Below are 21,359 nucleotides of genomic sequence, written 5' to 3' on the forward strand. Positions count from 1 at the left end.
ATAATCCCCCTACCCCGGAGCACCTTGTGAGACTAGTATTCTGCTGAGTTCATACTGATGACAAACGTGCATTAGAGACAATCAGGAGCAAACGTGCTCAAATAACCCGTAGGCTATTTCTCCCTTCGAGCCATGGATGTGGGGACAAGTCACACATCCAGAGGGATCCTGGTTAGTATCTCTGGTGACTCTGGTGTCTTGAGTAGGAAACCAAGAGGCAGAGCTGATGCTCCGGTCTCTTCCAGAGCCGTGAGTCAGGATTTTAGAAGAAACAGGCACACAGGCATGGGGAGCGTGAGCTGCTCTGTAACTGAGCCGAGGACGCCTGTCCCCCTGGACCATGGATTTGGATGCTGGAATGACAGGCCCCTTGGCAAGGAATCGGGAGCTTGTCACATAAACCAAGGAAAGCATTTTTGGCCAGAGACTTGAAGACCAAACAGGAGAGCTTTAAAAGGAGATTTAAAGGGGATGAAGTGGAATGTTCAAATGAAACTCTAAAATCGCAGCCCACGGAGGGGCAGCAGGTGTGAGCTAGAAATAAGAGGCCTAGCAGAGGGGGTGCCAAGCAGTTCTCTGAGGAACTGGCAGCAGGGTCACATCCACACTAGGGACGCGCTCACCAGCTGCATGGTGAGGGGGCCAAGTGAATGGGGGAGGCAAGCACGACCTCCGAGATAATAGAGGTGAGCTGGCTAGGACACACAGCCGGGACGCCATGCTAGGCCAGGGTGACAAGGTCACGTGATTGCAGGCGCTGAAATGGGCGTTAGGAGTGTACGCACAAGTAGCAGTCACAAACATGAGAGTGGAAGCAAAGCCGAGAGCATATGGATGAGATTTTCAAAAGGGCGAAATAGGATTTTGCTGGCGGTGTGTGCGCTATAGTCTTCTCAGGCAGAGACAGGCCCTGGCTGGTGCTTTCCTATTTAAGACTTTTTTCCTAAGTAGCATAGGAAGAAGATGGAATAAAGATGGGAAGAGGGTATTTATTCAAGCATCTGCCCCATTTTATGAATTGTTGCCTTGCTAACAATTTCATGATATAAAAGAGAAACCTAGGCGGGAACTCCCTTACTCTGTACTTAGTTCTGACCAGGAAGCATCCAACTGGCTCAGGGTGTGGAGGCACAGAAACTTCAGAGGAAGCAGCCAGACCATCGTGCAGTTTTATGAAAGCCAAAGAAATATGAGGCATCCTTTAGTTGTGCCTTTTCCTCCCCCTTCTTACCTCTTTTGCTTCTTACTTCCCTCTGCCACCCCTGGTCCCAGTCTAAGCAGAACTCCAGCCCAACTTTAGGGTAGCCACCAGGGATTTTAGGGTGGGTTTTATTAATAGTCCCCATGTTTCTTTTCCAGGAAGTTAAGGAGAACAAAGATTCCCCAATCCAAATTCAGCAAGAAAGATGTGCCGCTTGTATTTCAAGTTGTGACTCAGAATCCATGAGACCACAAAGCCAGTTTTATACATGGCAATGGAGTTCTGTTGCTTCATTATCTGAGTGTATATCAGAGGACCCATGTATACCTTCTCAACTAATACCTTGCAAGGTAGGGAATACCATCCCAATTCAAAGATGAAGAAACTAAGGGCTAGGGACTAAATGACTTGCCCAAGGCCACGTAGCAAGTAAGTGACTGATCTGCGGCTGAAACCCAGGCCTTTCTGGCTTCTGACCAGGGCTTTTTCAGCCTTACCACACTGTCTGCAAAGCTAGACATTGGATATCTAGTGGGATAATTGGCTTTGGTGGTTACTCTGAGAACCCAATCTCAACATGACATTGTTTCTATGGGAAAATGTGCTCAAAGTGACAAACAACTGGCTTAAGCAAGGAACTTTTGTAACCTGACCTGTCACAAATTGGGCACCACCTCAAGCTCAGAAAGGCTGGCTGTGGGAGGGAGAGAGGAGACCAGGGTTATTCAGCCAGCAACCCCTCAGACACCGCGATACCATTTAAAGCCAGCTTTGCGTTTGCCCAGAAACAGCAGCCTCAAAGGCATCTGTAAAATAACCACATAGCACCCACCACAGAAGACAGATGTGAGGACCACAGGAGGGGACCCTTTGGTTTCTAAAGCAGCTAATGCAGGTCCAGCACACAATAGACACCGGATAAGTAGAGACCAAGACAATTCCCAACAGCTGGGGGTGAGCTGGGAGTGGAGGGGGTAGAGACAGAGGAGGAGCTCTGCTGTCTCTCTCGGGGCTCCCTGGGAATAACGTAGGGTGAATTACTGTAGGGTGGGGTTGTGGACCTGCTTTGGGGGTTTGCCTCCTTCTCCACTAAACGGTTTCTAGTTTCTAGCTTTGGTTGGTCAGAACCCAGGAAATGATCTTCCTCAGCAAGAGCTTCTGAGAGCTTCCTCAGCCTACCTTCTCCCGGTGTTCAGGGCTATATTTGGTTGGTTGGTTGGAGAACAAAAATCTCTTTTTATTTATTTGTCTTTCATTTCCTTATTTTTTAAAAAGCTTTTTATTTTTATTGGGGTAGCTCAGCTGGTAAAGAATCCACCTGCAATGCAGGAGACCCGGTTTGATTCCTGGGTCGGGAAGATCTGCTGGAGAAGGAATAGGCTGCCCACTCCAGTGTTCTTGAGCTTTCCTGGTGGCTCAGCTGTTAAAGACTCACACTTGCAATGCAAGAGACCTGGGTTCGATCCCTGGGTTGGAAATCAATACCCTGGGTTCGATACCCTGGAGAAGGGAATGGCTACCCACTCCAGTATTCTGGCCTGGAGAATTCCCTGAACTGTATAGTCCATGGGGTTGCAAAGAGCTGGACACAACTAAGTGACTTTCACTTTCATATAGCCGATGAACAATGTTATGATAGTTTCAGGTGGACAGCAAAAGGACTCAGCCATACAAATATATGTAACCATTCTCCTCCAAACTCTCCTCCCATCAAGACTGCCACATAACAGTGAGCAGAGTTCCATGTGCTATACAGTAGGGCCTTGTTGACTGTCCCATTTTAAATGCAGCAGTGTGAATATGTCAATCCCAAACTCTGTTCTAATCAGCTATCCTCCCCGCCTCGGCCTTAACTGTTCCCAGCTGCCTTCACGTACCAGTTTGCTGGCCTGATGGATGCGTGAATGCTAATAAAGCTTGGATCAGGACCGGAAAGCCGCACAGCAACTAAGTGATCACTACAGAGCCTCAGAGCCCCACGTGCCCATCTGCCTTCTCCCCTTTCCCTGTCTCTGGGAGCCAGGCTGCTCTCTGTCCTCGTATTTGACTTTGCTGTCTGAGAGCTGTGAGGTTGTGCTTACTCAGAGGCCCCTAGCCTCAGCCAAATCTGCCTGAAGGGGATTTTCGTTCCACAAATAAATCTTCAAAGAGAGAAAGGATTGCTAAAAGCAGCCAAACTTGGTGAGATTTTTATTTTATTTTATTATTTTGGATGGGGGAAGGGAACTGTTTTCCCTTGGCAAGGACAGATACTGACTGGAAAAACACTCCAGAGACTCGGGCCCTCAATAGAGGAAAACGTTAGCTGCCTCACCAGCTGCCTATCCTGAGGGTCACCCCCAAAGTGGCAGGACCATGTGGTAGCGTTCCCATCACGGTGGCAGTTCTCAAGTCACACTTCTGTCTCTTGGGAGAGACTCTGCCTCAGGGCCGCAGAGTCTGTGAGGGTGCTGGGTACCCAGGGACAGAGGGTCTGAGAGAAACCTCCCGCTTGGGCACAGGGGTGTGTCCCCAGGTGCTACCCTGGGGGAGGATCCCGTTTCAGACTCTGACTGGCTTCATGCCCACAACGAGTCCCGCCCTTCGGAGGAGAAACTGTCCCGTGTGAGACAGAATCCCAGAGTGCCCAGCGAAGGAGACTCTGCCCCTAGTCCCCAGAAAGCAACCGTCTTGTGTGCAGCAGGAGGATTGCTGCTTAACAGGAGCAGGTTCTCCGAGGCTCAGAATTACCCTGGGAGGGAGGGGCAGAATGGCTGCTCTAGAGGAGGCCAGTGGCTTTGGCCCTTCTTTTCTCTGGGACAAGAGTGGAAATGGAGACCCATAGGGAGACCCAGACGGCCGACTCGGTGGGGAAGAGCAACACAAGGGCTGGCGTAGCCTGAGTCCGCCAACCTGGAGCTGTAGCTTGTGGTCTTACCGTGGCTTGTGATCAAAGCCAGCCCACAGGCACGAATGGGAATGGCCCGCAGCTTTGCCGTCACCAGCTCTTGTGGTTTGGGCTGACCTTTCCACTTCTCTCAGATGCCTCTGGGGCAAAGCCGCAGGAGGGGGAGTGGGGGTAGATGGCAAGGTAAGGAATAAGGATGGGAAGGTGGAAGGTGGAAGCTGGGAGTTGAATCCCAGCTGGTGCATCCTCAATCTCAGTTTCCTAAGGCTGATGTCAGTCTTCTAATCTGTACCCTGAGAGGGCTGGTATGGCTTAGAAGAGAACCACTGTGCAGAGCTGGTGTGGTTCTGCTTGCACTCACATACTATCAAATGGAGCACTACTCTTATTTATTCCTCACCACTGTCCACCATGGATGCCCTACTGAATAAGATTTCTGTTGCCCAGAAAGGCTGTTCTAAGTAACCATTCATTTTCTATCTTTAGGATTCAACAGAATCCATTTGCCATTCAATCAGAGCAGGTTGCTAAGAGTAACCAATGTAATTGATTTTATTCCATTCCACATAAAAAAAATTTTTTTAACCCGCTAGTTAGCCTGTACAGTCTTTGTTATGAGTAAATGCCCAAATACTGTTACATATTAAGAAACACTGACAGCAACTCATGAACTCCTTCCCTACTTTGGAATAGTCCTTGGAATCTGATCTCCCAGCTGGGAATCCCTGGACCCCGGAGTTCCCCTAAGTGCAAATGATCTGTCACCTGTGATTTTGCAGGTAATTTTTCCCACATGAAAATGACTTAAGAAGTGTCTTCATAGATTATTAAAAGGATTTTGTCTTTATACTCTAAAGTGCACACTAGGCAGGTTCCTCCCTCCTTTCTCGGCCTTTTCGGTTTCCTTTAGCCCCTTCTTGAGCGCTTCCCCTTTCCTGTTCCCCACACGCTTCTGGTCTTGTTGCCCACCCCGTTCTGGTCTCTGGTCTTGGTCTGCACTCCACCTGTCCTTTCACCACCCTATATTTTTCTGAGCACCATGAACACCAGTTTTGTCACCAGTATGGAAAAAAGCCAGGGAATACCTTGCCCCTTGAGCTGAGCCAAGGCAAATCTGCTGGCAGGAGCAGCGGGCACAAGAGTCAAACTCAGAGAACAAAAACAGCTATTTATAAAGTCCGCTTCCTGATTGCTGGGGGCTCACTTGCCCTTGTACCAACAGGACCACTGCCTCCCCTTGGAAAAGATCCTTCCATCCATAGCTCTGTGCCAGCAGGTCACCAAGTGCCATTCCAATGAGCAGCGAGGGCAGGGGATAGCACGCAGGGTGGATTAGACGTGGTGACAAGCTCTCTGATGGGCCAGGACAGCTGGGTGTGCGGGTTACACAGATGGCCTCTGCAGCACCTGTGAGACGACACTCACTGGCCCCTTATAGGACTTGACACCCTGGCCTTGGAACTAAGCCTTACCTACCTTGGCTTTTATTTTTTCTTTTTTAAAATTTTGATCTAAACTCTGGTTAACATAATCACTGAACATCCAAAAGCACTCGGGACTTAAATAATGTAAAATGTCAACAAATAAATGGTCTCAATATTATAACAGTTGTTATTCAGCTTGAGTTGCACTTGCTCTTCCTAGGTTGCCATCATACCTCTCTGGTTGTGCTAGATTCCTATTTTCCTTCATAACCTGACACTAGTCTAACTTTAGTAGTCAAAGCAGTAACAGCACCAATAACCCAGCAGACTCATGGTACTGAGATCATTTGTTTCTGTTTTTTAATTGAGATGAGCCTTATGAAAATATATAATTAATGTACCAAAGTAGCCTATTGGCTAGGTGGAGTTTTCCCCAGGTGTGCAGTTTGGGGCCCATATGGTGTTCTTTTAAAGAGTTGAACTAGTTGCCAACTTTAATAATTAAGAGAGTTTACTTTAAAATACATTTTTGTGGCATCTTTGTTAAAAAAAAAAAAAGGCAGCTCTGGCAATACTCGGGCCCACACTCCTCCATGGTTCTGATTGTGGAGCAAGGGGGCCCTCCCGCCCAATCCTGTATCTTGTCATCTCAGGGTCTTCAGGGAGCTTGGAGAAACCTCTGAAATTTGTCATCCTCCACCCTTCATTGTAGGATGAGGAAACTGAGTCTAGGAGACCCTGCGTAACTCTCGTGGGGTCGACATTCTAGTGTGTATGAGAAGTGGGGCTGGAGGTCTCCTGCCTGCTGGCCCAGCACGATCACCACATCATTTGGCTCCCTCAACCCAACACAGAGCATATCTTGGGAGCAGCATCTGCTTCACTGGGCTGACAGAGGCCAACTGACTGACCGAGTCCTGACCCACTCAGGGAATCTGATTATCAAAGTCCAAACCACAAAGAGGAACACCTTCAGTTCAAGGGCTCCTATTTCTAGAAATAGCTATAGTGTCCTCTTTGTAGCCTTCTACGTCCAAAGAAATGTTTTCATGTTTTGATGACTTCAAAAGTCTACTGCCCTTAAAACTTCCTAGATGATCAGAAAAGGGCCATCAGAAGCTCATTGCCTTTGCTGGTGAAAATGCCCAGCAGTGAGCTTGGTTTCACTTGTGGACATCCTTGAAAACAGGCTATTCATAGGCTGTCAGGATGGTGACTGAATCCAGTCCTAAATTGCTGACAAATATAAAAGAACATTTTTAATTAGTCTCATTTTTCCCTCATCTGTCAAATGAAAAGATTCAACTAACTAGTGTGCAATCAATGTTATTTTCTTATAAAGCAGGGGGAAATTAAGAAAGCCCAGAAATAGAGTCAACCCACGGTGTCACTGCTGCTGTTTACCACTCCTCCACATGCCTCAGAGTCCCTGAGAGCCCAGATGAGGGGCTTCTGCCTCAAGAACGGGTTCACCAGGGTAGCTTAGAGCCTGACAGTGAACCCAGGAGTTTCTTAGACCTGGAAACCAGCCTCAGGACAACTGGTTACAGATTAGTCATCTCCAGCTGAAAGGTGATTATGAGAAGGAAAGAAATGCTGGGCCAAAAACAACTCAGGAAGACGGATGCAGAAAAAGCAGTCCAAAAGTCATTAAAACATTGTTAGCTTTATTTTCTTCAAAAAATATTGGCTGCCTGGGATAAAACCCCACAGGCTCCTGTCCCTACCCCTGCAGCCTTTGGGGAACAAATCTCCCAGGGAGTGGGTCTCTTAGCAACAAGAGAGAACAGTGAGGGGGTACTTCCCATGGGTGAAACACCTGCTTGCTGCTTTGGATTTGCCACATGAGCTTCACAACTTTGCTGGGTAGAAAATCATACTCCCGTTTTGTAGGAGAAGAAATGAAGGGTCGAAGAAATGAAGGGTCAAAGGACTGAAGTAACTTGTCTAACCAGGAAATGGCAGAACCAGGCGTGAACCCTAGCCTCTCGGACTCTAAATGCCAAGCTCTTATACAGCTGAAAATGAAACAGACAAAAACTAGTACCACACGCAGCAGCAGCAAGCCTCCAACCAGGGCTAAAAGTAATGGCAGGAAAGACATCTTCAAAAGACCAGAGAACGCTGGCGGTCAGGCTGTCTACTCAGCAGAGAGAATGAGGGCTTTGTCAAATTGTTGGAGAGTCTTATTACCTCTTTCTTTGGAAAGGGGCTTAGTGTGATGATGGAAAAGGGGAAAGAGAAAAGATGAGGCTGAGAAGAATTTGCTTCACTCTGTGAATTTATCAAGAGCACCTCCTCATAGGATTCTTCTAAGAATGGAAAGAGATAATATACATAAAATGTTTGAAAAAATGAAAATGTTAGTCATTTAGTCTTGTCTGACTCTACGACCCCATAGACTGTATCCCACCAGGCTCCTCTGTTCATGGAATTCTCCAGGTAAGAATACTGGAGCCATTCCTTTTCCAGGGGATCTTCCCAACCCAGGGATCAAACCCAAGTCTCCTACATTGCAGGCAGATTCTTTACTGTCTGAGCCACCAGGGAAAATGTAAAGCCTAAAGTCTAAAGCCTCCCTGATGAAAGGCTTTCTCTACTTCCAGATCAACAAAGAACCTGTCAGCACTCAGTGCTATCCACATCTGCTCTACCAGTGTAGACAGAACCAGAGAATCTAGGTTACTCCTCCCTGGCGTTGTGATATGCAGTGGTAGCAGGCTGGGGGTTTGGCTTCCTTCCTGTTCTCATGAAAGTGAAAGTCGCTCAGTCGTGTCTGACTCTTTGCAACCCCACGGACTAGACAGTCCATGGAATTCTCCAGGCCAGAACACTGGAGTGGGTAGCCTTTCCCTTCTCCAGGAGATTTTCTCAACCCAGGCATCAAACCCAGGTGTCCCGCGTTGCAGGCAGATTCTTTACCAGCTGAGCTACAAGGGAAGCCCAAGAATACTGGAGTGGGTGGCCTATCCCTTCTCCAGGGGATCTTCCTGACCCAGGAATCAAACTGGGATCTCCTGCATTGCAGGCAGATTCTTTACCAACTGAGCTATCAGGGAAGCCCCATAGCAGCTGAGAAACCTTTAGGAAGCCCTGCCTCAGATGGGCCTGCCAGTGCAGTCCTTGGTGACAACACCCCAACATATACAAAGAGAGGTCTGTCCTATATGTTACTTGGCCCAATGCCAGCCTCCACCTCTGGCCCACCATTCATGTCTGACCTCAGTCATGCAGGGTGCTGGGGGCCATCTCTACCTGATCAAGCTTCATCCCAAGAGGAGTCTCTTCCTTCCTTTGTCCATACCCTCCTGGCTCCAGCCTTTGGACTTGCAACCATTTTGGCAGCTAGGGCAGAGGCAACCAGAATAATGCCCCTTTATATTATCTAATATAAGGCTACTGGCAATTTTTTCTGAGAAACCAGAGATATGACCTTCATTAGGAAGAGGGTACTTTGTTTTTTAATATTGAATGTTGCTAATGGCTTGCCAATAATCAAACTTTCAATGTATACAGGGGATGAAGGCCTGTAGACCAAGGCCTGTTCTAAATGACTTTACATGTCTCATTTAGTATTGATAACATTCTGTGAATTAGGTATTTACCCATTTTATGAGTAAAGAGGCTCAGAAAAGTAAAAAAAAAATAAAAAGTTCAAAGTTATACAACCTGTAAAGGGCAGAGACAGCATTTGAAAGCAGGGCTCCTAGATTCCATCCTGGGGTCTTGGCCCTCTCTTATTATGCGTGGCCAGAGGTGGCCCACATTAGAGCTGAAATGGGAGGTACCCGAGGTGAAATTTACGTCTATCTCCCAGCTTTCCCCATCTCCTTCTGTGTAGGAGATGCCTCATGGGCACTGCCTATGCCTCATTTCTGGGTGAGCTGAGAGAAAAAGGTCCAGGGTGTCCTGGGGGCCTCTGGCTTTTCTAGGGATCTATTCTGGTTTCCCCAACTTTCTGAGGTTGTTTAGATTCAAGACCAGGAGGTTCCTGTGACAAATCCAATTGAGACTCATCTAGACCCTGCCCCTGGCCACTGGGACTTAGGTCGGGGGGAGGGTACACTCTTCATCAGACAGCATTTCCCAGCTTGTGATGCAACCACTTACACCCCAGGCCTGCAACCGCTTGCATTTCATAGCCTGGTTTACAGTGGCCTAGTCTGTGATCAGAGCACACAGCACCACACCACATGCAAAGACATGAGAAAATAGTGTGGCAAGGCAGCAAAACACAGGCTCTGGGGCCTGACAGTCAGGGAGGGGGCCACTTCCACACTTACTTGCTCCACAACCTTGACAATTTACCTTTCCTCAAGTCTTCCCTTACTTGTAAGCAAGGGAAAGAGATAGTGCATGTGAAATGGTTTGCAAAATGAAAAACCAAAGAACCATAGGAATATATTGTATTTGAAAGTGAAAGTGAAGTTGCTCAGTCATGTCCAACTCTTTGCGACCCCATGGACCATAGCCCACCAGGCTCCTCCATCCATGGAATTTTCCAGATTGTATTTACTTCTAACTAAAATATGCCTGAGTTAAAAGAGGAGAAAGAAAAGCTCTCAGATTTCTGAACAAAAGTCCTGTCAGTCAGAGGTTGAATATTAGCATCTTGGTGAAGCTATTAAAAGTATGGAAACGTGTGAGGCAAAGATCCTGCCTTCTTATTTATCACTCATCTCCAGGTCATATGCAGTGCCTATGTCCATAGTATGGCTCCATAGATGATCTATGGATAGATGGGTAGACATGCCAAAACACACAAGTGCTGTTCTTCAATTACAAAGAGGACTGTCGCTGGAGAACTGAACTCAGTGAACAGCACCCGCCATCTATCATGCAACCTAAACACTTGGGCATCGTTGACTATTCTTTCTCACTCACTCCTTACAACAAACCAGCCCTGTCAGTTCCACCTTCTAAATTTTAGCTTGTGGATCCCTTTCCTTAGCCTGAGCTCTACTGTCACTACCTTTGTTCAGGTCCTTCCCAGTTCTCTCCTGGGTTTCTACACCACCTACACACCATCCTCCAGGCCTCAAGTCTGTACCCACCCCTTCCAATCGACTCTCCAGACTTGGAACAGAGTGATCTTTAAAAAGCACAAAAATCTGTCAGGTCGCTACCACCAGCTCCTCACCACTACTCTCACTTGAGGATGGTCCACAACACAGTATAGACTTTAAGATAAAGCTCAAACACCTAAGCACTGCACCCCCCTTATCTGGCCAATCTATCCCTCCTTGAATTCCAGATCCTCTCCAGCAGGACTGTGCTCTCTCTTACCCTGGGCCATTGCTTGGGCTTTTTCCTCTGCCTGGAATGATCTTCCTCCACTTTCCTTATTCCCTTCCACATCCTTCAGAACTCATCACTCACTTAGGATGAGTGGTGGCCTCACTAAGAATTGGATGTCCCTCCTCCTAGGTATCCCCAAGGCTTAGTACTTGGCACATGACTGTTTCCAGTCTGTTTCCTCGGCTGCCTTTCCCAGGTGTCTGGCTCATGGAGTTCTGTGTTTTGTTCTCCCCTGCACCTAAGTACACCCTATCTAGTCCTGGCACACTGAATATTTCTTAAGTCAGTAAATACTTTGTCTCACACCAAATGTGTACTTTCTCAGAAGCATATTTGCAAATATGATATCTTTGGACAATCATGTGACCAGTCAAGATAATTAACCAAGGATTAGGGTGTGGTCTGACTGTGGAAAAAAAAAAACCTGTTAGATTAGACATGGAGGGAACATATATTTTTAGCCAAAAGTCAAGACACATGCTCTGACTAGTATGATCACATGTTTTTCTGTCCCAGAAAATTTTGGATATATAATGTCTACAAAAGTCTATATAGTCAAAGCTATGGTAGTCATGAACAGATGTGAGAATTGGACCATAAAGAAGTCTGAGCACTGAAGAATTGATGCTTTTGAATTGTGGTGCTGGAGAAGACTCGAGAGTCCCTCTGGACTGCAAGGAGATAAAATTAGTCAATCCTAAAGGAAATCAACCCTGAATATTCGTTGGAAGGACTAATGCTAAAGCTCCAACACTTTGGCTACCTGATGCAAAGAGCCAACTCTTTGGAAACGACCCTGATGCTGGGAAAGATTGAGGGCAGGAGGAGAAGGGGCGACAGAGGATGAGATGGTTGGATGGTATGACCAACTCAATAGACATGAGTTTAAGCAAGCTCCAGGAGTTGGTGAAGGACAGGGAAGCCTGGCATGTTGCAGTCCATGGGGTTGTGAAGAGTTGGACATAACTTAGTGACTAAACAACAACAACGGTGTCTACGGCTGCCCAACCTGATACCATAACTTTATTATGGTATCCAAACATGCCAAGACATTGAAATAATAACTGATAAGTAAGTAGCTAACATTATCAGTGAGATTATTATGCAGCAAGCATTATAAGAAGTGCTTTGCGGTCATCCCATTTAATCTTTACAACTACCCTTTTAAGCAGATCTTTTTATTACCTCCATTTTACAGATCAGGAAACTGAGGCTTAGGGTTCACAGCCAGCAATGGACATATAACCAGCAACAAAAGAGCCGTCTGTTTGATCTTCTCCGTCTTTCTGCAATACTGACCTAACCATGACCTCTTAACCTTATTAGATCATCAGAAGCACCACTTCTGGGTAAAAATAGCCTGCGGCTTCCGGAAATTTTTATTAAAACTCTAAATCTCCTGGCAATAACTTTCAAAAGTCATGATTCAGACCAGCAGTGATATTTGAAAATGGAATCATAATGCGGGTCTCCTGGCTACAGAGATGCTCTCGCTGCTTGTGAGGCATCCTCAACTTTGGCATTTATGACAATCTGTGCTTTTCCTGTTACTGGGTCTTTTGCCGTCATTGTCTGTTGAAAGGCACTGACCCTCATTCTGTCTTCCCTGAGGAATCCTCTCTTTCAGGGCTAATCGGTCTGTCTTCTTCCTTGGTTGTCACTTCACTGGGATCTAGAGTAATGCTTCGGAAAATCCTGACAGCTGACCACCTGAATAGTGATCACCTGGGCACTCATAAAATGCATATTCCTGGGCCCTGTCAGACACACGCCACATAGAATCTCTACAAATTAGAGCCCAGGAACTAGCATTTTAATCACATTCACAAGTGATTCTTATGAATACTAATGTTTCAGAGCCACAAAAGGAGTCCCCAGATCCTCACAGCTCCAAGCGTGATTGCTGGACCAGTACTAGCAGCATGTTAGAAAACAAGGAATTCTTCTGCCCAAATCCTGAATGACTGAATCAGAATTTGCATTTTAATGAAATCCCTGGGTAACTTGTATTCACATTTCTGTGCATACAGAGAACTGATCAGAGCAGTGTTTCCTCTGCACATCATGGCAAGCACAGAAAACAAAAGCAATTGTTTGGCATTTATCTCATACAAAAAGAACCCCAGCTGTGGCATCAGCGGCTCAGCCTGCCCCAGACCCCAACCTGGCCACCCAAAGCTGAGGAGATTGGCATCTCAGGCACACCTGGGCCTAGCACACTGGCTGAGAAGGTCTACTTAAAGAACACCCAACCCTTCTAAGTTTCTTCATAAGCATAACTCCATAAATACTGCTTATTCCCTTCATCATTTATCATTTCTTTTCCTGCTTACCAAGAGTCAGAAAGGCTACTTCCCAACTAGATCTTAGAAATCTTCATGCAGTGGGAGAACACAGACTCGTCTTTAAGCTGTGGGTGGACTCTTTGAGAAATGTAGAGAGAAAAGTTGTGCCTCTTGTTTGAAAGCATCACCTTCTATGGCCTAAGAAATACTAGGAAGAAAGCCTTCTTTCCTTTGAAGAATGCTCCTTTCTCTTAATCCATAGCTCTGAGGATGGAGGATCAGCAACACGCAAGGCGCATCCTCTCTCCTGAAGACGTGCCAAGAAGATTGTGATTCTGTTTAATCCTTCCTCAGCAAAATCTGCCAGCTTATAAACTGGACAGGTGTCCCTTCTCTTAGCCAGCCCCTGAGAATAGGATGACAGTTGGGACGGGAGGAATGGAATACCTTCAGAAACACTTCCTGGTGAGACCATCTGATCAAAATGACCAAGTGTCAGGACACAACCATCTGACTTTGCAGAGCTCCCGGCTACATGGGAACACCATTGTTTCCGGCTCCCCACCCCCACCCCGCCCATCAGGAAAATGTTGACCGTCTTTAAAGTGCAAAACAGTGAGCTCTTACTTTGAAGCAAATAGGACAAGGCCTACCCCTCAATGAAGGATTGTCATAGCCTCAGAGAATACAATTGGGAAAGAAGTGGGGGGAAACTATTGCTACCAAATCAACTCACTTTTTTTTTTTCTCTTTCCTCCTTGCCTGCAAATCTGTGTCTAAATCTCTCCATCATGCTTCTCCCAGTCAGAGCGCAGACCAAGTAACGCACATTTAGCTGGTTTGATGTGGGGCTATGCCTCCTCTGTCCCGAGGCTCTACCTCCGTCTAGTCTCAACTGGCTAATTGATCGTCCTCCCTTTGTACCCCAACTTTTGAAGCTCCTCTGCATTCGTGGTAGAAAGGACACTCTCAGGTGCCACCTGGTTGACTTTCATGGAACTCCTCCCTTGATCCAGATCTGGAGGCAAGCAAGCCTTTCTCTGGCTCTGACCAGGAAGATCAGAGAGCCATTGGCTGTTCACCCAGAGTAGCCATGATATCTAAGAAACAAATAGGTTTTTCTTTAAGTTGGTGGCAAGAACAGTTGGTTAAAAAAGTCTTCCATCCCTGATCATCCAATTAAGAAGTGATGAAAACGTAAGACTGGGGGCAGCTGAGGGCTTGAGTGTCCCGGCCCCAGTAGCATAGCTGTTGTACACAGGCATTGCAAACACAGAACACTGAACCATCTTTTTGACTCCTGGCCCAGGATGAAGAACAAGCTGTGGTACTTTGAATTTGGCACCTCGGAGACCTTTGCGGCCACCTGCAAGAAACTCCACGACCACATAGAGTTGGAGGTGAGTTCCCAAAGCTTGCTGGATGTCGGTTCTGGTCCTGGACTGTCACAGACCCTCAGAACATGTCCCATAGGTTCACGGTGGTCCCAAGTGTAATCCTTCTTGCCTCCATCCTGTTCCCAACATGCCCACAGCCTCACTCCCAGTAGGCTCTAATCACAGGGTCTGCCTTTCTCAGCCCGGCCAGGGAGTCCTGGGGTCTGAGACCTAGAGGCCCAGTGGACTCAGGGCTGCAGTCCTTTCCTGCCCTCAGCCCTCTCCCCACCATCACCTTTCAATTTCTTCTTTTTCAAGAAATGAAGACAGGTGCTACCCATTCAGGGAAAGAAGATGCTATGGGGATAGAGGCAATGTCCCAAGCCTGGTAAAAGTCTGGGAACTGAAGACCACAGGGCTGAGGGGTCTGCGGTTGAGGCCAGAGGTGACCAGACATCATCAGCTCACCTGCCTCAACTTTCAAGGAGCCAGTTCAGGCACTCAGGGCCAGCTTCCCAAGGGTGCGACCTGCACAGTCACTCAGAAGGTTCCTCATTTAATGCTCTTCTGTGACTGTCTTAAAATTCTTGATAAATTTTTTTTAGCAAAGGGCCCTTTATGTGCATTTTGAACACTCAAATTACATAGCTGATCCTGTTGGTGCACTTGCATTTTAACTCTCCCAGGACTTGCAGCAGCCTGCCTCAGACACAGCCTGTGGGCTTCACTTACTGGTTGATAAGCTGCCCACTTCTCATTCCCCACCCTGCTTCTGCTGGGCTGCTCTCCTGAGGTCTTCTCACTTCTAAGAAAAGATCCACCTGCAAGCCCAAACTTCTATGCACATCTGCTGTCTCTGCTCTGCGGGACCTCAGGCCCTTGGGGCCCCTTGCCCATAGTTCTGTTACCAACACCCATACCCCTTCCCATGGAATTCAGGCCAGTGGTCTTGTTTTCACTTGAGAAAAACAAGTGAAAGGCAGTCAGAGTTGGGCCGGGATGGGCTCTTGCTGGGCCACCAGCGTTGTCCCTGAGCTTGCAGCAGTGGTCAAGTGGGGCCCAGGCATCCCTTGGAGGAGGAGCATTTGGCCTGAAGCAGTGTGGGAAAGCCCCACCACTCCCTGCGGAAGAGAGCCTGCACTCACGGGGAGTTTTCACAATCAAATTGCAAAGCCAGAGATTCTGTGCTTCTCTTTAACTCATCTGCCTGCCTCTCCCCAGCGGTTGCTGGGTTACCAACCCCAGGCTGGGAGGAGCCGGCCCAGCTAATCCCCTGAACTTCTAGCCAGCTCAGTCAGAGGGCAGAGAGGCCCAGGAATGTGGGACACGTGTCCCCAGGTGGTACCACCTCCACCTGGGAAAGTCTGAGAAGCCTGCCTTCCTCTATGGACACGTAAATCCATGGCCAGAAACTCTACAGCAAAGGGGGCGGGGGCGGGGGTGGGGGTGTGGGGGTGGGCTGGACTGGGCTGGAAACTGGACGTGGCTGGAGCTCTGTGTGCATTTTTCCTGTTGGCATGATCATCTGGGGTGTCTTTAAATATACCCCAAGTGAGGGACAGCCCTGGCCTAACCACTGCCAGCTGCAGACACACAGCGACTGCTTGTTCTCCCTGCAGCTGGCCTTGAAACTGTGCCCAGAATAGAGCAACTCAGCTCCCCTGCCTCGGTGGGCTCCGCCCTCCCAGCTCCCAACTCCCAGCTTCCAGCCCACAGCATCATGGGCCCCTCTGAGTCCAGTGCACAGCGGCTCGTCCTCAATTGCAGAGGGTGGCCTGCAGAGGGTGGCCTCTGGAGGAGGTGGGGGTGTTCGCACTGTGGGTTGTTGGGGGCTTTCAGCAGCACTTCTTGTTTTCCTTAGCTCCCCATCATGAGTCTTTTTAGTATTTATTCCTCAGGCTAAGGATGGGGGGTGGGGGTGCATCTGACAGGCAGCTTCTGTTCTGACAGCCTGCAAGATTGTGGCAGGCATCCTTTTGTATCCAGGGAGCGGAGGGGAGACGATCCTGGGTCTTATGATACAGAGGAGACCAGAGAGACAGAGGGGAAGGCGTGTGAATAACAGATGTTAGGAGGCTGTGGGGCAGCCCAGGTAGATGTGAGTGCATCAGGGGCCTTGGGAAGGACAATAACAGAAGGTATGTTAAGTGACCTTCTCCAAGTGGCGGCTGCACATAACAGCCCAGGCCTGGGAGGACCAGCACGCTCATCAGTTCAAGGTCAGAGCCTGAGAATACACAGATATTTATACTATGTACCACCATTTTCAAAGCCCCACCACAGCCTTTATTGCAGAGTCACACAACAACCAGTGAGCTAAGTAGGCCCGGTATTCTTATCCCCACATCACGGAAAGCAAGCTAAGGCACGGAGGGCTAGAAAGATAAACAGAAGGGAGAGAGAAGTAACAAGGGGAGAGGAGAAAATCACACTCTGACTGCCTACTGTAGCGTGTCCTCATTTGATTCCATCACCCAGCAAAGCAAGTATGATCACATTTTTTTAAATGAGGAAACTGAGGCTCAGACACACTAAGTAATTTGACCAAGGTTTCATTGCTGGAAACGTGTAAGAGTCTAGGCCTTCCTAGACCTCCTGGAAAGGACTTTAGCTTGGAACCCAATAAACAGATTGACCTAACAAGTGCTAGGAGCTTGCTGAATTTTTCAGCTCGGATACACTGTTTCTTCCTCCTTTACTGAATGTACGGCTGCTTGGTTCTGTCTCAGCTGCAGCAGCTGGGCAGGGCTGCTGGGAAATGCTTTAGGAGAACAGAGGGCACAGTCCTACTGCTTGCTCATTTGAGGAAGAAGGCATGGACAGGAGGAGTCAGGGAGGAAAACCGCCTTAAAGTTTACCAGAGGTCTTCCCAAACAGCATCTCATTTTGATCCACAGAGTATGCAGGGAAGACATGAATATCCTTACTTTCTGGGTGAGGAAACTGAGGCTCAGAAGTTCAGCAGCTTGTGAAAGGGCACAAAGGTTAGCGGTTCAGGAGAATAGATCAGAAAGTCTATTTCATTCTGTGTCTATGTGTCACCTCGGTAACATTTGGATGGTGAAACTTACAGCTAAAATGAGTTTTATGCGGAAGTTCTGCACTGAAAGTCTCTCACAAGGAATACAGCCTGTTTTTCAGAGACTTGTAGAGTATTGGAAACTAGGAGAATTTGGTCCCTTCTCTGAAATAAAGTTTACAGCCCAGTTGAGAGAACAAACATGAGCTGGTTAATATAATACTCACTTAACTAGTGCTAAGAAAACTTGATCCTGGGGCCTTGAGGACCCATGTAAGCAATCACCCTGGACACGGTTTTGGGGTCAGAGACTAAGGCCAGAGAGAAGATGATTGCAGATCTACTGGTCACCTGCAGACACTTGGTCAAGGCCAGTGTGGTGGGGTGGGGTTGCTCAGTGAAAGGGGCTTGGCTTGGACAGGCATCAGCCCTCTTCATGGAACTGTTGTCTGGGCTTCAGTGTTCTCGTCTATAAAATGGGGGAAAGGGGTTAGTCTACTTCCCAAGGCTATTGATTAACGTTTTCAGATTTTTTTTTTTAAGTAACTGGCAATGGTGCCAAGTGCCTCACTGAATCCACAGAGCAGCCCCAAGTGGCAGGTATCACATCCCCTTTCCAGAGATGGGGATAGAAGCTGAAAAAAAGCTCCCCTGAGGTGCATGACTCTGAGTGGTCAGGTCAGGCTTCAAATTCAGATTTGCCCAAAACCCAGGAGCTTCAGGGCAGTACTGGCACATCATTCTAGAGCAGAGATTCTCACCGGTATGAGGTAAATCTGATCTTCTCTTTAGTCATACACTTTATTTTAATATTTTGGGTAACACTAAAAGCAAGAATTGATGCTTTTGAACTGTGGTGTTGGAGAAGACTCTTGAGAGTCCCTTGGACTGCAAGGAGATCCAACCAGTCCATCCTAAAGGAGATCAGCCCTGGGTGTTCTTTGGAAGGACTGATGCTGAAGCTGAAACTCCAGTACTTTGGCCACCTCATGCGAAGAGTTGACTCATTGGAAAAGACTCTGATGCTGGGAGGGATTGGGGGCAGGAGGAAAAGGGGATGACAGAGGGTGAGATGGCTGGATGGCATCACCAACTTGATGGACATGAGTTTGAGTAAACTCCGGGAGTTGGTGATGGACAGGGAGGCTGGCATGCCGCGATTCATGGGGTCTCAAAGAGTCGGACATGACTGAACGACTGAACTGAACTGAAATGCAAGTATGAGACTTTTACATTTATCAAGAAGAAAAGCTAAAAAAAAAAAATGCGTGCTCTAAATGCTTCCTCTGCAAGCACACAAAGCAAGCTGTGAGAGAGAGTACCCTTCCTGGGAAATGGGTGCTCTTAATTTGGTTGTTGTTCAGGCTTAAGTCATATTCAACTCTTTGTGACCCATGGACTATAGCCTGCCAGACTCCTCTGTCTGTGGAAAACCAGGCAAGAATACTGGAGTGGGTTGCCACTTCCTTTTCAAGGATCTTCCTGGACCAGGGATCAAACCTGCGTCTCCTGCATTGGCAGGCAGATTCTTTACCACTGAGCCAATTGGGGTTGCCTCTAATTAAGAAGGCAGCCTGTCACCCACATAGTTGTCATCAGCCCTGGTGGAACAAAAGCAGTCTCTCAGGGTCTCCAAGTCTCTGACTTCCCTTCCCTTCCAAAGCCGTCCTTGATGTTTATTCTGATCTGATTGTACCTGAATAAGGAGGGGGGAGGAGAGGGAAGAACATAGTGAGTCATCTCCCCCACCCCAGGCCCAAAAGAGGCTTGCACAGGTTTTGCCATAGTTATGGTTAGGTGGAGCAAACCAGGCAGGCATCGACTTGAGCACTTATTTTACATGCTATGGAAATTTTACTGGTTAAAAATATGAACTTCCAAAATTCCTTGATATCATATCTACTTTTAAACAATGTTCACAAGGGAAGGCTAGCCAGCTTCCCTAATATGAACCTCTGCCTGGGGAAAAGTGAGTCTAAATGTGGAGGCTGCTTCAAAAAAAAAAAATCTGTTACCCGGTGTATTTTGGGAAACTCTGCACATCAATTTTCCCCTTTTAATTGAGGATTTTTTTTAATACAACAAAGTTTTGAGAACAGTGTATCAGATATTCCCATTTCTCCCTCACTTAGAATTGATATTTGTCACTATTTTGTTTTATTCCCTTCAAGTATCTTTTTAACCAAAGAAATAAAAATTTATGGATGGAACTGCATTCCCCACAACCATTTTGTGCTCTGCAACTTGCCTTTTTCACTCACCATTAGTTCTCAAGATCTCTCTGTGGTGATGTTGCTGGAGCTAGCTCATTACTTTTACCTACTCTGTGCCGTGGGGCTCCAGGAATACCCCCACCCTGTGATGGGAGGAGGAGCAGAAATGGGGACCCTCAGACCCTCTCGGGGGACATGAGTGGTGAACCACTTCGGAGAGCAGTCTGACAACAAACACTGAACTGAAAATTATCTTTTAGGACGAATGACCCAGCAGGTTCTTCACATCCTAGACCTGGAGAGTTTCCTGCACAGAAGTTCACAGGGTGATGAGCACAGAGATACAGTGCAATCCTTTATTATTACAACAAAATGGAACCAACCCCAGATACCATATTATTCCAACACTTCAAAGAGAGAGAGTGAGGGCCACTGAATTATATTCTTTAAAATGGCTAATTTTGTGTCAGGTGAATTTCATCTTAATTTTTTTCAGCGTGAAGCCATATCATGAGATGGGCCCTGTCTATGAGAATCCTAAACTCTAAAACTAACCTTTAGCACAGCTACGTGTATGTAAAGAAGCAGAATAAATAATGAATCCGATTACTTTAAGATTGAGCAGATAGCTTTACCTACTCCAATCCAGCCAGGCGCCATTTGTTCAGGAGAGAAGTCAAGGACTTTACAGGTTGAGTTGCTTGGCCAACTTCACCCGGCCAGTAAGTGGCAAAAGAGAACCCATGGCTGCCTTGATATCCACTGGCAATGTTGCACACTCCTAAATTAGAGGATAGACCTTCAAGCACCTTTTCTGGCATCATCTATATATACCTTCTGTGCTTGGGCAAGTGGAACCTTCCAGAGCTTGGAGTAATGAAGTGGGAACTAGCCAAAAGCTCAGCTCATCAACCCAGCCACAGTGATTCCAAGGGAGATGAAATGAAAACATATTCGTGGGGAAGGGAAAGAAAGATTCATGGAGAAGAGTAGAGATGTTGAGATCTCAGAAAACAAAAGGGGGCAACCTGATCATGCACCAAACCTTCAAGTCAGAGGCTGGAATGGACACAGACGTCCTCTCCCATTTGTGGAGTCCATTCTCTTCTTCCATCAAGTCCAGGGGTTCCATCTTTCCAGGAGCATCCTCACTGTGAGACCACCCAAGGCCACACTTGCCACTTCAGATTTCTTCTTCCCTATCCTGCAGTTCTCACTGCTCCAGGTACCCGAGCCTCAGTTTCTGCCTGCTCCCTCTTAAGACAGGTGCTAAATTCTTTTGATTAGAAAAGTAATCCAAATCTATGCAACCCTGTGGACTTTAACCTGCCAGGCTCCTCTGTCCATGGAATTCTCTAGGCAAGGATACTGGAATGGGTTGCCATTTCCTTCTCCAGGGGGACTTCCTGACCCAGGGATGGAACCTGGGTCTCCTGCATTGCAGGCAGATTCTTTACTGTCTGAGTCGCCAGGGAAGCCCCAAATCCATGATAGAACATGTTAAACCATAGAGAGGTGGAAAGGAAAAGTAACCCACAATCTCAGCAATCAGGGATCAGTGCTATTCTAATGTTGGCCTTGTTTCAATCCTGTAATAATGTCAGCCCTTGTATCTTTAAGAGCAGGCCTCTGGAGGACCTCTTTGACTCTTTGCCT

At 47.3% G+C, this 21,359-nt stretch overlaps 1 protein-coding gene across 1 annotated transcript in view; it reads left to right on the top strand.

Moving 5' to 3' along the window:
• The window catches only part of DGKG (diacylglycerol kinase gamma), a 159,475-nt gene that overhangs the window by 86,519 nt on the left and 51,597 nt on the right, over positions 1-21,359 (top strand). The window contains exon 20 of the mRNA XM_018050170.1: positions 14,405-14,495. Within this exon, the coding sequence (XP_017905659.1) occupies positions 14,405-14,495 (91 nt within the window). The remainder of the gene's footprint in view (positions 1-14,404; positions 14,496-21,359) is intronic.

Source organism: Capra hircus, chromosome 1, assembly GCF_001704415.2.
Source record: "Capra hircus breed San Clemente chromosome 1, ASM170441v1, whole genome shotgun sequence".
Classification (NCBI taxonomy): Eukaryota; Metazoa; Chordata; class Mammalia; order Artiodactyla; family Bovidae; genus Capra; species Capra hircus.